This window comes from Engystomops pustulosus, chromosome 1 (assembly GCF_040894005.1).
Source record: "Engystomops pustulosus chromosome 1, aEngPut4.maternal, whole genome shotgun sequence".
NCBI classification, from domain to species: Eukaryota; Metazoa; Chordata; class Amphibia; order Anura; family Leptodactylidae; genus Engystomops; species Engystomops pustulosus.
The window spans coordinates 266,351,236-266,370,661 of NC_092411.1; the positions used below are offsets into that span (position 1 = coordinate 266,351,236).

At 40.3% G+C, this 19,426-nt stretch overlaps 1 protein-coding gene across 1 annotated transcript; it reads right to left on the bottom strand.

The window, feature by feature from the left end:
* Positions 1–15,170: 15,170 nt before the first annotated feature.
* On the bottom strand, positions 15,171–18,654 carry DRD5 (dopamine receptor D5). The gene has a single exon (XM_072126080.1). It carries the CDS (start codon positions 17,881–17,883, stop codon positions 16,576–16,578), a length of 1,308 nt encoding a protein of 435 aa, XP_071982181.1. The 5' UTR covers positions 17,884–18,654; the 3' UTR covers positions 15,171–16,575.
* Between the last annotated feature and the right edge of the window lie 772 nt (positions 18,655–19,426).

Here is a 19,426-nt window from a genome sequence, read left to right on the forward strand (position 1 = left end):
CTTTAAAATTGCATAAGTTTATTGCTACGCGTTTTGGTCCGGTACCCGGGTACCGGACCGAAACGCGTAGCAATAAACTTATGCAACCCGGGGACCGGACCGAAACGCGTAGCAATAAACTTATGCAATTTTAAAGACCGTATCGGGGAGTTCATTCCGTGTCAAGCGCCATCGCATCTCGCTCCACTATTGGAACTCAGAACCTAGAATGGCTAATTCTGTGGAATACTTACCATTCCCGGGGTGTCGTGGTGTTTGTGGTTCTTTCTGTCCTTTTGATTGTTTTCTCTCACATTCATGTGTTTTTCCAGGGTCGGCATGGGATGTGGATGTATTTTCTCGGCTGTTTGACTGTGGATTGTTGACTTTCTAATGCTATTCCTATTACAAATAACAGGAAAGTGCCGTTCACAAGAATGTAGATTAAATCGCCCTGTTCGCAGTTTGTTTTTATTATGATCTGATGTTTTGATTTTTCACATCTTTTAATATTTGATCTTCATGTAAATTAACCGTATTCATGTCTATTTTTCTTTTCTTTAGACATGCATCATTACAATCAGCATGTTTTCCAACGATGCTCCCGGACTGTCACGGCAACGCAGGAGCGCGTTATATATATATATAAAAAAATAATAATTTTTTTTCTTTTTTTTCCACAATATTTGTCCTTGTTTTTTACTTACCATGTGGCGATTGCCTAATAATGTAGAGTTTTTCATAGTCGGCAGTCTATTTATTGTTGTAGCTGACTTTGACAGAGTTCATCTCATCGAGTTATAATGACGTGATGGATTTACCATCATATGACTTGATCACATGACCGATCACGTGACGAGCATACTTGGCGCCGTCGTTGCCCTGGAAACATGAAGCATCGAAGGTTCCGGTACCATACCGTAGCGGGCAACGGCAGTGTACGGGGAGAGGAGAAGGAGGTGAGCGCAGCTCACCCCCGCCCCTCTCCATAGGAAGTAATGGCACACAGGTCCTATCTTTTTCCCGGGTACGGAGCGGTACAGTGTCGCACGTGCACCCATTGCCGTCTATGGAGGATGTACTGTATATCGGCCGTATATATGTCCTCCATACGTTAGTGTGAATGCAGCCTTAGTGACATCTACACGACCATAATCCGACATTTGTCTATGATGTAAGGAAAACAAATGAGGTATTGGATCTGTAGATTGTAATATGTGTTACAGGACTCTGTTAATCTCACGGATAAATGGCTGGTACAGAAAATGTCTGTACACATTAATCCGATGTCTAGAAGACCATATGGCAAGTAAGATCAATTTGGGGCCCACATCAGTTTAACATATGAGAAACCGGAAGGTATTATGATTCAACCACAGCACGTACATCTAGTAGCCACCAAACAACAGGTTGTACTACATAAGGATTTGGCATTGGGTAAGGAAAAACTAATCGGACTATAAAAGACCGAGAGGAAGAGTAAGTGTACACAAAGGTCTATGCAAGGTCTCCCAGTTGTAAAACAATAGTTTATTAACAGTCTCAGAACTGAAAAACAAGGAAGTTAAAAGTTATGACTGTTCTGATGGGGTTAAATTTTTACCCGTCTTATCTTTCCAATTTCCCCTTTCAAGTTAATTGTTTTTTATTTGATTGTTTTACTTTGTTTTTTTATTTTCTACCTTCCACATTCGCTTTGGGAAAAAAATATTATTTGCAAGAAAACCTATTCTTTTTTCATGATGTAAATTTGCACTGTAAAGAGTATGATGTGGTCTAATAAGTCTCAAAAGCCCAAGAAGCTCCCAAGTCCAATATAAGACAAATAAAGGGGTAATATTCAGTACTATAATAGGGTCACCCATATTCTACTTACCCTTGTAAACTTTACCTTGTAAAGTGCTGTGGGTCATGTGGCCAGCTGACAGCCTATTTCCGTTCGCGATCCAGCGGCGCGTTCTCTGCACAGGATTCGGGTCCGGCCGGGATTCATGAAGGCAGTTCCTCCGATGTCCACCAGGTGGCGCTGCGTTGAAGTTCCCTGAAATGCACTGAAGTTCACGATCCTATCCTGGATGAAGGTGAGTGCAAGCTCCGCGACACCATTTCCTTTTATAAATGCGGCGTTTTTTCCAAATCCGTCGGGTTTTCGTTCGGCCACGCCACCGATTTCCGTCGCATGCATGCCAGCGCCAATGCGGCAAAATCCGATCGCGTGCGCCAAAATCCCGGGGCAATTTAGGTACAATCGGCGCAAATCGGAAATATTCGGGTAACACGTAGGGAAAACGCGAATCGGGCCCTTAGTAAATGACCCCCACTGTGTCATCCCGTGGACTTCCAGCAGGTCCAGGGGCCATGGCACCAGTACTGAGCACCATTCCTATGACACCAGTTGGAGGACATGACAAGGACATATAGCAATGACACCCCTGACTTATCTACATGACACGGAACTTCAGAGGAAGTCCAGAAAGAATCTGGTGGCGCGTTATATGACCCAGGACTCCTCAGGGCAGAATGGTAAAGTTTACCCCAGTAACTACAGTATGGACATCTATATTAGGGTACTGTATTTAGCCTTCAATACTTTCTTATGTGCGGCAAATCAACCACAGCAGCATAGACTTCTAAACCCATAGATTCATAATGTACAACACTGCATGATTATTAGGTTACAGAATGCAAAATTGGTGAATGTGATGAATTCTCAAAATCAGGCACAATAAACCAGGGGCACTTCCTCATAGATCAAGGGGAGCAGAGGGGGAGGGAGAGACATTGTAACAACCTGGGAAGCTGAAGCAAAGAGCCGCTCTGGTAACAACCCCTCTGAGCCTTTATGGCTCATTAGCATAATTTTGAAATTATTTTAAACTGTAGAAGGAAGGAGACCATCTATATAACAAATATAAGAAGATTACCACAGTCACGGCGCCTGGATCTATGAGTAAGTGTTTATCTCTGCTTGATTTTCATCCTTAAAGGTGAACTGCAGCTATGCAGCAAGTAATACTGCACATCCGTCGTCAGATTTATTTGGCATTTATTTCCACTGTGTAGTAAATTCCAGTAGGATGGTTAAGGCAATGAATTATTTACAAATCACCTTTAAATCAGAAAATATAACAGATTGGGCCACATTTATCACTTGTTTTTTCTGTTGTTTTTGCGCCTTTTCATTTAGGCGCACCGTTTTTGCGCCCGTTTTGCGATTAAACGTCAAATTAGCCGCGCAGCTAAAATAACCACCCTTCCCTCATCTATCATTCAATTCCAGATGTTTTGCTGCGCCTAATGATATTCATCACGTGCGACTTTTGCATTTAGGCGCAAAAACGGGCGCAAAAACACTCCAGCCCGAAGGTGGCGTTATCTGAGAAGAAAGCACTGAGCCCCTTTGCAGAAGAGCTCATTTCTAGCAGCAGAGCTCAGCCAGACACTGGAACATATAATAGATACATTAGATACTCTGCAGACACTAGAACATATAATAGATACAATTAGATACATTACAGACAGGAGCTGCAAACTCTATTTACACTTCATCACCTTCTATTTACAAAATATTCTGCAAAACGCTGAGCTCACAGCAAGAGAGAAGAGAAGTTTGCACAAGTTTGCAGAAGCTTGCAGAAGTTTGCAGATACTAAAAACAAGTGTCCCCCATGTAATTCTGCACAGTGTCTGAGGGGGATACTGTGCAGAATTACAGGGGTGCAGCAGGAGATCAGCACTGGGGGATCCCCTCCAGGAGAAGCCACTGCTGAGGAGGTCACTGGGTGCTGGGTGTCACACACCTGGGTGCTGCTGTGAGTGTTATCTTCATTCTGGGCTGTGGGAGAAGCAGAGAGGAGCTTGTAGCAGGATCACATGTAAGTGCCCGAATCTAACATTGCGCCTAAACTGCGCCTAAACTGTGTTAAAGTAAAGTGATTAATAAGAGGCAGAAAATATACTTATCACAGATGGTTGAAGCTTGTGATAATTCTGGCAAAACAGTGCGCCCGAATTTAGGCGCAACTACTACACTTAGGCGCACAAAAGTGATAAATGTGGCCCAGAGTATGCAGAACACTATTACATAGCAAAAAATTGTATCTTTAATTTGGCGTATTTTTGCGCCGTTTTTTGGTGCACGGCAAAGTCCGGCACTTAGTGGTTTTGAGTCACCGCGCCTTTACCCATTTTCTGTTTGGATAGTGCTGCCCGGATCTTTTCTTACTGTAAAATAGATAGATAGATAGATAGATAGATAGATAGATAGATAGATAGATATAAGATATATAGATAGATAGATATGAGATAGATAGATAGATAGATAGATAGATATGAGATAGATAGATAGATAGATAGATAGATAGATAGATAGATAGATAGATAGATAGATATGAGATAGATAGATAGATATGAGATAGATAGATAGATAGATATAAGATATATAGATAGATAGATATGAGATAGATAGATAGATAGATAGATAGATAGATAGATAGATAGATAGATAGATAGGAGATAGATAGGAGATAGATAGATAGATAGATAGATAGATAGATAGATAGATAGATAGATAGATATGAGATAGATAGATAGATAGATAGATAGATAGATAGATAGATAGATAGATACAGGGCCGGTTCTAGACAAAGTGGGGCCCTGGGCAAAACTAAAAGTGGGGCCCCAAAATAAAACTATTTTATGACCAGTCACAGTCAGCAAGAGGCTCCTTTAGTATGGTAAAACAAACTGTAATATGAGAATTTTATAGGAGATAGATAAATGATAGGGAGATTTATGGGCAGCATGGTGGCTCCGCGATTAGCACTACAGCCTTGCAGCGCTGGTCAACATCTGCAAAGATTTTGTGTGTTCTCTCTGTGTCTGCGTGGGTTTCCTCCGGGTCCTCCGGTTTCCTCCCACACTCCAAAAAATTACTGGTAGGTTGATTAGACTGTGAGGCCTATTGGGGAGAGGGACCGATATTTTCTGAAAGCAGACACTTGCCCCATTTTCAAAATTGCATCAAAGATTTTATAGACATAGGCGCCTTCATGCAATTTTGATTCAAATTGAAACATTTTATTAAAAATACTTAAAATTTGACTTTGATGGCAAAAAATTTGATACAAACATGGACATTTGTAGAGTTCACAAATGTGCCCTATTGATATGTTCACATGAATAAATCCACATAATATCACTAAAACTGTAATAACTAGATATCTGCTTTTCAGCTAGACATTTTTAGACAGTCACAACCTGCAAAATATATCAATAAAACAGAATAAAAAGTAAAGGCGCCATAAAACCTATAGAATTTTGAAAGCAGACAACCAGGCGATGCATTTGGCAATTAACATTCAAAATTTCCTCTAAAATATGTACAAATCCAGATACTTATATAAAGAAAATATACTTTCCTAAAACAGTAAGATGTGAGGAGATCATACATACCCCACACCAATATATTCACCAAAATATGCAGCAAAGGGAACTGCAGAAAATTCACACAGATGTATCATTGTCTGTTCCTTACACAATGGTCACCCAAATAAATAACTATATATCCATAAACCCCTCTAATGAGATAATAAAAGTCACTTTTAGATGTGCGCCATTGTATTATCCGCACAATAACAGAACCCTCCGTGCTTCATAAGAATGAAAGTGAGAATGCCATAACATCGGTGTAAATAATGGAGGATGGGGGGAAATAAAACCTTTATTCCAGAACATGTGTGTGTTTTTGGTGTTACATATAACTTTATGGACATGTTCTGGTCGCGGTGTAGTCACATTAGGCGAAGAGGATTGAATGTTCATCGTATCAGTCAATTTTCCCAACAAGAAAAAACTATCACAAAATAAAAGGGAATAAGAGAGAATCACTTTTGTGCGCCTAAGTATACTAGTTGCGCCTAAATTCTGGCGCACTGTTTTCCAGAATTATCACAAGCTACAACCATCTGTGATAAGGTAATTTCCTGCCTCCTATTAATCACTTTACTTTAAAACAGTTTAGGCGCAGTGTTAGATTCGGGCACTTGCATGTCATCCTGCTACAAGCTCCTCTCTGCTTCTCCCACAGCCCAGAATAAAGATAACACTCACAGCAGCACCCAGGTGTGTGACACCCTGCACCCAGTGACCTCCTCAGCAGGGGCTTCTCCTGGAGGGGATCCCCCAGTGCTGGTCTCCTGCTGCACCCCTTTAATTCTGCACAGTATCCCCCTCAGACACACTGGTGATACTGTGCAGAATTACATGGGGGACACTTATCGGTACTATGTGCAACATTCTGTAACGTTCTCTTCTCTCTTGCTGTGAGCTCAGGATTCTGCAGAATGTTTTGTAAATAGAAGGTGATGAACTATAAATAGAGTCTGCAGCTCCTGTCTGCAGAGTATCTCATGACTGTATTATATGTACTAGTGTCTGCAGAGTATCTCATGTCTGTATGATCTGTTCTAGTGTCTGCAGTGTCTGGATGAGCTTTGCTGCTAGAAATGAGCTGTTCTGCACAGGGGCTCAGTGCTTTCTTCTCAGTTAACGCCAGCTTCGGGCTGGAGTGTTTTTGCGCCTAAATGAAAAGTCGCAAGTGATGAATATCATTAGGCGCATCAAAACATCTGGATTGCTAGGATAAATGAGGGAAAGCTGGTTATTTTTGCTGCGCAGCTAGTTTGGCATTTAGTCGCAAAAATGGCACAAAAACGGTGCGCCTGAATGAAAAGGCACAAAAACAACAGAAAAAAACGATTGATACATGTGGCCCAAAGTGTGTTCTTAGATTTGCATAGAGAAGGGTTAAAAACATGAATATTAGTTGATATTATCCCTTCTCAAAATGTAGTACTAGTAACATATAAAGTGAATATTTCCATTATCTGTGAGGTGCAGCAGCTCCTGTGTGCAGCTAATACTCCCTGCAGCCTGATGGCTAAGAATCTGGAGGGGGGACATTTCAGAGGGCTGTATCTCTGGCTCTGTGACACATAGAACCTTACTTTTTTTTCCTATGAAAGAAGAGAGTCTCTTCTTTTATATGGATATAAATTTGTGTTTCTAAAATGTAGGAAAACTGAGATATTTATATATAAAAATGGCACCTGATATCCTCACTTTAAACCTGAATATCTCTGGATCCATAGCACCTAGAAACAAAATTCAAGATTCATTTGAAAGAAGAGATTCTCCCCTTTCTCCCTGGGGGCCCTGGGCAATTGCCACCTTTGCCTACCCATAGCGCCGGCACTGGATAGATAGATAGATAGATAGATAGATAGATAGATAGATAGATAGATAGATATAAGATATATAGATAGATAGATATGAGATAGATAGATAGATAGATAGATAGATAGATAGATAGATATGAGATAGATAGATAGATAGATAGATAGATAGATAGATAGGAGATAGACAGATAGATAGACAGATAGATATGAGATAGATAGATAGATAGATAGATAGATAGACAGATAGATAGATAGATAGAAAGATAGATAGATAGATAGATAGATAGATAGATAGATCCGTCTGAGAAGTGTGAATATTTTTAAGGTAAGACACTGATGTTGGATTACTTAGTCTGGTTCATATCTCCATTGTAGTTAATCCCACGTGTTTGGTGGTGTTGAGCTCGGAGCTCTGGACTGTGTGACCAGTCAAGTTCTTGCAGACCACACTCTTTAAAGACCATGCTGAGAGCGATGATGGAAATATTCCCACAGGGCTGGAAGAATAAACTTGTCCGATGTGTCTTGTAATATGTCTGAACATAAAGATTTCTCTTTACCAGAACTTGATGGTCTTGGCCAAACACTGGACATCAACCCCAGAGCATTGTCCCTCCTCCGCCAGACTTGGGACCATGTAGTCAGTCACCAGGTATTCACCAAATCCAGGTTCATCCTTTCATGTATCCAGTATTTTTGGGTCTGTAGCAATGAATTGAGCCATTGATGTCACAGATCCCAAAAATACAGATTCCCAAAGGTGCTAACAATTATAAGAGCCAGATGTCCACATAGATGGCAGCAAGGCTGAATGAGACATTTCCAGAGCATCTGTCCCTGTCCTTCAAGCAGTGACCTATATTATCTTCTTATCTTATACTATTGTTTTAATTGAAGAATTTTATTATTATCTCATCATTTACATATTCTGCTGCACAGAACCTGACATCCGTCTGTGATTCCAATGGGACACAAATTCTCATTTACTCATCGTATACACAGTGGGGCTCATTTACTAAGGGCTCTGCAGCCGCACTTTCGTCGGGTTTCCCGATTTTTTTTTTTTTTGCACCGAATTCCGCACGCGATCAGATTTTGGTGCAATCGCGCCGGCTTTCAAGCGACAGAAATCGGGGGACGTGGCCTTCGAACAACGCGATGGATTTTGAAAAACCCCTAAATTTAAAAAACGAAATGTGTCGCAAGATCAAGCACTTACATGCGCCGAGAAGAAGCAGGTGAACTCCGGCGGACCTCAGCGCAGCAGAGACAGCTGTTGGATATCGGGCGCACGACCTTAGTGAATCCCGGCTGAACCCGAAACCACCTCGGACAACGCACCGCGGGATCGCGACAGGACCGGGTAAATAAATAAGCCCCATTGACATTAACCTTCTCAATCTGGTTAATAAATGCAGGTGTGATGATAAGTGGGGCTGATATATTGATATTGATTGAGTCTTCTACTAATTTGCTCTGAAACGCCTGTGTAGACTTATGTGTTTCCATGGCTACAGACTACAGACAAATGGTGTGTAGTCTGATACTGCTGGGTTACCTTACACTCGTCCTTCTGACTTTAGCTTTCTAGTAACAAGTCTTTGCTTTCTTTAATAGACATAGGCGTGAATAAAATAGGGAGATTGGACTGTAAACTTTGATTTTGATAAGGATTGCAGTAACAATTATATGTTAGTGATGAAATAACAATAATACAAAGAAAGCTACATATATCTAGATCCTTTACAATGTGATATGATCAGTCGCAGTAACAATGGACATTACTGATTAATTAACAAAGACTGAGTGGGTAGCACTTCTGCCTTGCAGCGCTGGGGTCCTGGGTTCGAATCCCACCCAGGTCAACATCTGCAAAGAGTTTGTATGTTCCCTCTGTGTTTGCGGGGTTTCCTCTGGGTCCTCCGGTTTCCTCCCACACTCCAAAACATACTGGCAGGTTGATTAGATTGTGAGCCCCATTGGGAACAGGGACTGGTTTGGCAAACTCTGTGCAGCGCTGCGTAATCTGTGTGCGCTATATAAGTAAAAATTATTATTATTATTATTATTAAAGACTCTTCTGCAATGACTCCATGATAAGCTCTTCAGCCACTATGTGACAAAAAGTAGGGTGTGCACAGGGGTCTAAGACAGGTTCACAGAATGACGTCAAAGGATGGGGGTTAAAAATAGTCCTTAATTTCAAGGACAAGAATGTTTTAGAGTAAGGTACAAATGTAAAGGCAACCTGTCATCAAGAACAAGAATAAACCTTCCTGTTTTCCCAGACCGAGATCTGAAGGAACACTGAGCTGTCAGTCAAAGTAAGGAGGTGGGGTTCACGGAAATCTTGGGAGAAACCTTGACTCTTCTATTCAGAAGTTGACTCTTCTCTACTCATTTGCAAATCAGAACTGTAGTTAAAGATAATTTTAGTTGACATTGGGAGGACTTTTAACCCTTTACCAGTAGGTATTACCGATGTAAGGGGTAAAATTCTCGGTCCTCTTCAACATTTGAAAAGGCCCAGGCACAGGTATATTGTACCCCTTCACATGATCAAATCTACCTGCTCACTGCTCATACAGAGCTTTAAACTGTATTGGCATCCTGAGGATGCTGATACAATAAAAAGTAAATGGGGAAACAAGTCAGTATCTAGTTTTTATAACAACCGATCCCACCCATTTGTTGGGCAACACTGCAGTTACATGCGATGCAGCCATGTCTGGATGTGGCTACAGTATAAATCATGAGATTGTATAGGTTATATTGTTCTTTTATACTAAACCACCATAGAAAGGGCTTCATAGAACAATCAAGTCACATGTTTTAAGTTACAGGAAATTGAGACAAAACATTATTCAATCAATGACAATGTTGGTACAATTACATGTAGGATTATGGTATTATTGACACAAATGCTATATATCAAATCCATGGGAAAAATCGAGCATGTGTATGACCCCAATCAATGGATCTGCCATATTTTGATGACAATAGTCTGAATAGAACCTAAGAATAGGAGTTATCTCTGGGTAGATGTGATGTGATCTGAGCTCTTCTATTCTGTTCCAACAGTGGAAAGAAATGTTATTGGAAATCTTATACAATGTTCTATGCAAAGATCAATTCAAATCAATGGCAATTTTCTTAGTCTTTTGTGTTGGATTTCCAATAACAGGAACCTCTTAAAGGGGTTTTCACCACAAAAGGAGATTCTCACATTTCAACCCCCTAGAGATGTTAACACAATAATCAGATCATTTTAACCCCTTCCTTTACAATTTTACTCTGTTTTGTTGCTGTTTTAGCTCCTATCGCTCTCACAGTGCAAAATCCCAAGGTGTGGACGGGGCCTCTCTAAGCAGACACATTAGTATCCATCTAGTTCTGTGGGGTGACAATGTGGTTACAATATCAGGGTACAGGTGTATATACACTTTCATCTGGCTTCTGACATTGTACTAACACACTGACACATAGAGAGATGAGACAGATCAGAGATGCATGAGATCCATTAGATTACACACACAGCACTGCTACATCTGTGTTCACACAGATATCCACCTGCCTCCCCCTTCCCCTGGATCACTTATCTCCTTGTAGTTTGCAACCTCTCTCTCTGCTCACGATCTCCTGCCAGGGAATGAATCAGTGTCTATGTCTCTGAGCTTCATGCAGGGGGCGGAGCTACAGGCACAAGACACAGAAATCTCATCTGCACAATCTCACACAAAGATCCAAGGTGGCTGCCACCCAACCCTAAGTCAGAATTTACAAGCTCGTGTCTAGGGGCAACTGAAATTGTGTACAGCAGGACTGATAGAGACAGGTTGGACTTATATCTGTGAAATGTTGTATTATTGTTAATAACAGTGAATTAGAGAATGTGTTGTTTTGTTATCCTGAGTATATACAAGAAACTTGTCTTCGTGGAAATAGCCCTTTAAGAGAATGAGATTTCTATTGACGCATTAAAATCAAGGGTGGTCTGAGATTACACATTTGATCTCAGACCACCCTCTCCCCAATTTGGAGACATTGCAGACGGACGTTATCTAGATTCATGTTACATTCTATGTGCTACTAAACTAGATTGTAAGCTCTGCGGGGTGCAGGGTCCCTTGTAATGACTTATGTACTATCTATAAATCATGGGTAATAACTATTAATAGACCAGCAGGACACCATTGTCCAGGGCTTGTATCGAGACTGTAGAACTGCCATTAGAAAACGTAGCATTTTTTACATATTTTTATGTATTAGACCCACTGAGACGAAATCAGCACATCAAAATTGTGTGAAATAAATTATAATTTTCTTCTCTGAGCAGTCAACCATCTTATTTTTTTCAGAAGCAGTTATAGTATATGAGTAACTTGTTTTCAGTCACATTGTAGGGCAGTGGTGGCGAACCTTTGGCACGGGTGCCATAAGTGGCACTCAGAGCCCTTTCTGTGGGCACCCAGGCCTTCACCCTAGCACAGAATTTGCTAGACATGACTCAAGGTTTCCTCCTGCGGTCCAAAACTATTTTGGATGCCAGGACTACACAAGAAGCGAGAAGGTATGGACAGAGGTGGATTATGGTTGGAGCTCCTGCTCTGGGTACCCTGATTCTTCCTCTTCAGGGGACCCTGGAAGGAAGCTACAATCCAAATTTTCTTTCTATTGTATTGGTGTCCTCAGAACGCCAATAGGGTTAAGACTTATGATACAGTTGGGATCGATAGATTACTGCTTAAATTGTCATCTTGGCACTTTGCGACATAAAAGTAGGTTTTGGTTGTAGTTTGGGCACTCGGTGTCTAAAAGGTTCGTCATCACTGTTGTAGGGGATCAGCCACTGTTATATATTGGTCTATGTTATAGTATAGGGATACAGTATGGTAGATATCTAGTAAGTGGGTTCTCCATGCAGTGCATCACACCTGTGCTGGCATTGGTTGTCCAGAGACACTGGGGATATTCATTATGGCTTCTCCGCTAGTTTTCTGGCGGATAAACCCCCTGAATCTTCCTCTCCGCTCCGGTTTCTCTAACCCGCACGCCACTATGGTTGTGTCGGGGCATATTTACTATAGTCTCTGCTGGTTTTGCAAAAAACTCCACCAGTTCTGATCTGCTCTAAAGATCAAATCTCTAAAGATCTAAAGATCTGTGTCCCTGATGCTCCCCTTCATTGGTGCTGCCTGAGGCAAGTGTCTCAACTCGCCTGATATTTTGGGGTGCACTTTTTTCATCCCTGCCAACAAATGCAGCATATACACAGAAGCTGAGAGCAGTGGAGATTCTTAATTAATTAATAGATTCTTAATTATCTGCATTACCCCAATGGGAAATTATCTATCAGGAGCTTCTTGTATTGATGGCCTATTGGCAAATAATCATATGCCATGCAAGTAATACCTAGTGCAATGTCAGTATTAGTACTGAAGTACAATTTGCAGCATGGTCCAGTGGTCCTACAAGCAAGTTATAGTCTATCAGCAGATGAAGAGCCACAAATGCAGATTCTGTTCCCAGATCCGTAGTATTAAGCGCCATTGCAGAATTACTTACTATTTTAGTAGTTCAGTTATTTTAGGAATAAGGTCTTGCGGGCTCCTCAGCTACTATAGGTTTGACATTTAAATCTGTTACACCTATTGATATTTATTGATTTCCATTGTAAAATACTGGTTTGTCTTTAAGGCTACATACACACAAATGCTGTCCTTGTGCTATCCAATTTTTTTGTTTGCGGATGGACTGATCCATGTGGAGGTTGAAGAAAACTCAAAGCAGGTCCAGTCAACTTTCCAGCCATATTTGGGGATCAGTTGCTATTTAACACACTCATGTGATCCTTCCAGAAGTTGGGACAAACTAGAAAAACACAAAAACAGACGACATGTGGGTGACACACCGAGGCACATTTACATACCAGTCTGCAGAGTTCACCGAAAGTGTATGGTCGGATGATAATGCAGTGTGCCGTGTATTCACTAAGATCGTGCACCCGATATCCTGCATGTGTCACTTCCCCGCTCAAGTCCAACGGAGTTCACCTTCTTCTTCCTGGTGCATGTAAGTGCTTGGGCTTGCGACACAACTTAAAACTTAAATCCCGCGCTCAGTCCGAATCAGTCGGATTGTCCGACTGCACGTCCCCAAAATTATGTCGCATGAAAGCCAGTGCCGCTACGACACAATCCAATCATGTGCAACATAATTCCAGCGCAAACCCCTGTTAAATACCTGTCCCAGTCCACACAATCCCCAAAAAAAGTTCAAAGTCAGAAGAAAGTACAGCGCGTGACCCCTAGTAAATGAGCCCCACAGACTTTTTTGCTGACATATGGCTCAGAAACTAATTATACATGTATGACACCCGGACCACAAATATGGACCATGGATCCTGTCTTTTCAGCCTGATAACAGTATACTATTATTTGCAGGTTAGAAAGGCTTGTCTGGAAGTTAAAAAACGTGGCTGCTTTCTTCCGAAAACAGCGCCACACCTAACCATGGTTTGTGCAAGTATTGCAGCTCAGCTGTATAGAGATTAATGAAGCTTAGAAGGCAATTCAAAGCACCGTCCATGGCCAGGTTTGGCACTTTTTTTTATAAAGAAAGCAGCCATGTTTTTCAATCTACAGACAATCCCTTTGACAATGAGTCCACTTACTGATCATCCCCGTGCAGATATGCATGCGCCCACACACTGTGATTCCCAAAACCACAGCTAAAATGGTCACGAGACTACTAAATTGCAAATATAGTTCCCATTAAAGTCAATGGAAAACTTCCACCTTGTATTTTTGGCACAGATTTTGACAAAACTAAGCTGTACAATCCCTAAGACGGAAGCACTTTCTAGAAAGTGTAACAATTTGAAAAAATTGAACTTAAAATTATGTTAAAAAAATGAAATCATAAAATGTATATTTAATGTTACAGTCAATGATATAATACCATGATATGCAATAATGGAACTGCACTTGTCCAGAGGTCAAGAAAATAAATACATCAATATTTCTGGATATTTACACAATACGCTACTTGGTAGTCACAGATATACACACCAATATCCACATCCATCCATCCCATATGTAAGAGCACTTGATTTAGTAAAGCAATGAAAATAATACCATTATGAGGTAGAGACCTACAGACATGAAGAATTGGGAAATATTAGGCTGGAATCAAATATGAAGTTTTTTGATGCACAAAAGTGGATACAGAAGAAAAAAAAAGTATCATCCTTTATAATAGTCACTTCTTAGGCTCAAATCAGCATCAAAAACCTGCAGCCCAAACCTTCTGGGGGTGGGGGAGGGGAATAATTTACTACACACATAGGGGACTGTGGACATCTCACAAGCAGCATATATAGGGCTTTGTATCATGAGTTGCTTTTTTGGTATTATGTGTTTTAGAAACACTGAGCAGCTTTACAGGAGGATTACTCAGTCTCACAGACAGCAATAAGTGATTATAGCGGTGGATGCCTTATTGTGAGCTGCTTTAACCCTTTCAATAGCAGATGGGAATCTGATTTAGGTTTTTACATTTATATAACATTTGGTCTTACATAACCTATTAGGGGAATAATAGGGAGACATCATGATGGAGCTTGATGACATCTGGAGGGGGCTATAGTGCAAGGGCAAGGCAGAGAGTTACAATGTATCAAGGGATCCATCAGGGTTTTACTACTGCAGTTTTTTATATTTCTGTGTCTGTGCATATATATATATATATATATATATATATATATATATATATTGTAAAATTCATAATTTGATAAATTATGTGTTTAGCAATATATATGTATACATAGTGCAAATTACATAGTTTATCAAATTATGAATTTATCAATTATATATATGTATATATATATATATATATATATATATATATATATATATATATATATATATATATATATATATAAAATATACTGTGTGCAAATTGCATAATACATCAAATTATAACATGGATCTACTATCTATAGATCAGTTGTATGTCTTATGTGGCATTTATATAATAAAAAGTGTATATCTTTAAAGCAGTGTCATAATGAGTTAAATGCTGTTTATCAGTTTGATCGGTTTTTATATTGCTTTTATGCATTAAAAAGTGCAAAGCAAATAAAACAATGTCAAATGTTATAATGAATCTAATGTCTCCTTTTGGATTTACTATAGGGCAGTGTAAGATGCATTAGATGTTGCATTTATATTATAAACAGTGCAAATCAAATAAAACAATGTATCAAAAGTTACAATGTATCCAATGTCTCCTCTATGTTTTACTATATGGCAGTGTATGTTATATTTTATGTTGCATTCATATCATAAAAAGTGCAAATGTTACAATATATTTAATGGTATCCAATGTCTCCTCTTGGTTTTACTATAGGGCTGTGTATAATGTGTTCTATGCTGCATTCTTATCATACAAAGTGCTAATGTAACAGTATATTCAATGGTCTCCTCTTGGTTTTACTATGGAGTTGAGTATGATGTATTTTATGTGGCATTTATACTATAAAAAGTGCAAATGTTACAATATAGTCAATGGTATCACATGTCTAGTAATGGTTTTCCTATAGGGTTGTGTATGATGTACTTTATGTTGCATTTATATAATAAAAAGTGCAAATGTTACAATATATTCAATGTTATCCAATAAGTCATCTTGGTTTTCCTATAGGGCAGTGTATGATGTATATTATGTAGCCTTTATATCAGGAATGTGCAAAAGTTTCAATCTAGTCAATGGTATCAAATGTCTAGTAATGGTTTTCCTATAGGGTTGTGTATGATGTACTTTATGTTGCAGTTATATAATAAAAAGTGCAAATGTTACAGTATATTCAATGATATCAAATGTCTCCTAATGGTTTATCTATATAACAGTTTGACATCGTTTTATTTATATAAAAGTGCAAATTGAATTATTGTTGCCTTCCACCATAAATAACCAGATATATATGTAAATAAAGGAAGACACTACACTGTGTCCTTTGTTGGATGAATTGCTCCAATTACGTATTAGTTATTAGTGTATCTTAAAATAAATATAGAAGACATCTCCCATCATTGATAAGGAGTGTGGTACCATGATCCATGCATTGCCAAAATGTAGAGTAGATATCCTTAGATCTCAGGAAGGTGCTAATGACAAGGTCTACTTCCCATACATAGCAAAGAAACCATGATATTGTCCCCATATATAAAACACACAAACACTCACATAACTTTAATAGAAGTATACCATAGTGTCATCATAACTTACTGATTTCAAATGTATGGGGATGAGTGATGGCACCAAATGAGAAGATCACTATTACCAGACATGACTTGGTTTAATGGAACCCATTTGGCATGGAAGGGGTAATTTTATGAAGTGAGATCTCTGTGTCACAGTCCAGGTCACACATTGAACTGGTGGCCATCTCAATGTTGGCAGAGGTTTGGGAGATCTGAGACATGCGATCAAAGGTCTCATCATTCTCATCTATACAATCCACCACATTGGGAATCATGTTGACGTAGGCTGTCACAATATCTTTGTGGAATATGGTGTCTTGGTTGTAGGATATGAGTTCATTGCTTATATTGACTGTTTCAACAGGGGTGGTAGAACACCAATGTCCACATCCCAGAAGACTGGAGAAGACCTTACGGAAATCAGCATTGAAAGCATAGATTATAGGGTTCAAAGAAGAGTTTGCCCAACCAAACCAGACAAAAATGTCAAAGGTGGTCTCACTGACACAAGGCAGTCCAGCTTTGGGGTCTCCAGAAGACCTGTCACAGAAAGGGACCATGCAGTTCAAAATGAAAAATGGTAACCAGCAGCACACAAAGACTCCCATGATGACAGAGAGGGTCTTCAAAACTTTTGTCTCTTTTTTGATGGAAGTTTTTAAGCTATTGTGGTGGTTTCTGCAGTCTACACGATTGCTCCTGCAGCTTTGGGCATGTTCAGCTGCTCTCTCCAAGGTTGATATCCTCCTGATCTGGATCTGTGCAATCCTATAGATCCTCGTATAGGTGACAATCATTATAGCTACAGGTATGTAAAAACTGATAAGAGAAGAGGAGATGGCATACGTCCTATTCAGGCTGGAGTCACAGTTTTCCTCAGTATGGTTATTTATGGCTGGTATATCTTTCCTATTCCTGTGCCAGTTTAACTGTACTGGTATAAAGGAGATCAAGATGGACAAAGTCCATGCAGCACTGATCATCAGCATTGCCACCTTCTGGGTCATCTTCCTCTCATATCTAAAGGGGCTGGAGATTGCCCAGTACCTGTCCACACTGATAACACACAGGTTAAGGATGGAAGCTGTGGAGCACATAATGTCAAAAGCCACCCAGATATTGCAGAAGTCTCCAAATGGCCAGTGACCTGCAACCTCTGCCACAGCTTTCCAAGGCATCACCAGGAGGGCTACCAGAAGATCAGAGACAGCTAAAGACACAATGAAAATGTTGGTCACTCTATTACGTAAGTGTCTGAATCTCATGACAGCTGTACATACCAAGATGTTACCAAAAAGGGTCCAGAAGATGAGAAGAGACAGAAGACTCCCTGTGACAACTTGTCCTGCCACCAGTTCCCTTCTCTGCTGCACTTCTTCGTAAAGGCTCCTATTCATTACCATCTCTGGATACTTTATGTAGTGTTACTCCTCTCCAAGCAGAAATAGGGGTACCATAGTGCCACCCTGGTGGAATGGGCAGCAGGACAGGTCCCCATCCATGTGAAGCAGTCTTCTCCTAGCCCCCTGCGTTGTCTTCTTCTCTGGAGAGGGTGCAGTCTATGCTCAGTGCTGTCTGTATGGCACAGCTGCAGAAAGCAACCCAGCTGGGTGCAGGAGCACAGCTGGAGACAGATCCTTGTGCCTCCTTATACATTATTCCCAAAAGCTTGCAATCCACTTTCTTGGACTGGCTCACTTCAGCTGTTGTCACACCTTAGAAACTTGCAGGGTTGACATCCATCCAACACAGACACACAAAAAAGTGCAGATTGCATCCACATTCTGGATATTCCTTTGCCTTCAGCCTTGTAATAATCTCCAGTGCCTGCAGTCTAATCATTAACCCTCTCCATGCAGCAGGCACTTGCACACTGACAAATACCTGCCTTGTGGCTCTGGTGTGTGCCAGTGAATTCCTTAGGACACAGCTAAGGCTGTCACTCCAGATGCAGCCAGCTCCAAGTGAGACATGAAGAATGTATAGTGATGCCTTGAGGGCTAGCTGGATCCTCCACCCCCTGCACACACACACAATGCTGGGCTATTTCTGCCTCACATGAAAGTGTCTCCATCAGTCATGTTAGATCCAGGTTTATATAGTAATGACATTATTGCAGCACACACATCACAAAGCTTCTCCCTGCATCATTGTGCCATCCTTGCCCACTTTGTGCACAGATTGTGTGGCTGTGTCTGGCTATTTTCTGCTGCCTATGACCTAAAACCTTCTGAACCTATCAGGATCACTGGTATTTTCCACTTCAGTATCACCAGTAAACCAAGGAGCAAACAATGAACATCCAAATTCAGAATAACAATGACTGCATGTAGCATTGTATTCATCCAGTGATACATATCATCTACACCAGTGTCACTGTCTGCATGGATCCTCGCCAATTTTTCCTACTTTTCATCTGGAAACAATAGAGTTAAAATACAACCCCACTAGACAGGTCTATCAATATATCTATAATTGGGCTTAATGACCTCATTAAAGGGCGTCTTACAGCTCCCAAATCACCCCAGAAGTAAAACTAGTCTTGCGTAGCTTTGCAAATTTTTTTCTCCATTCACTGGAGGCAGGGTCATATCGGGTGCACCTGTTTTCTTATTTTAACACCTTCATTTAAGGAATATGTTAATTGGGCAGAATATGACTACCATGGGCCCGAGGCTGTATGAATATTATGGCTCCTACAAGTCTGGAATCACTTCATATATGGTACTAGATCAGCTTCTTAGGGAATGCAAGATGCGTCTCTTATGCTTCTTTCAATCTGCGGTTTCAGGACCTGTGGAGCACCTTTGAAGGTCCTGAAATGGTCATTGTGTACATGTGTATTGAGAGCAGGAACAGATGTATGGGATGTGTGAGGGTCCTTCTCGGTATAAAATTTGATGGGTGGTAAATTAGTGGTAACTAATTTCCATAAGAAACATAAAT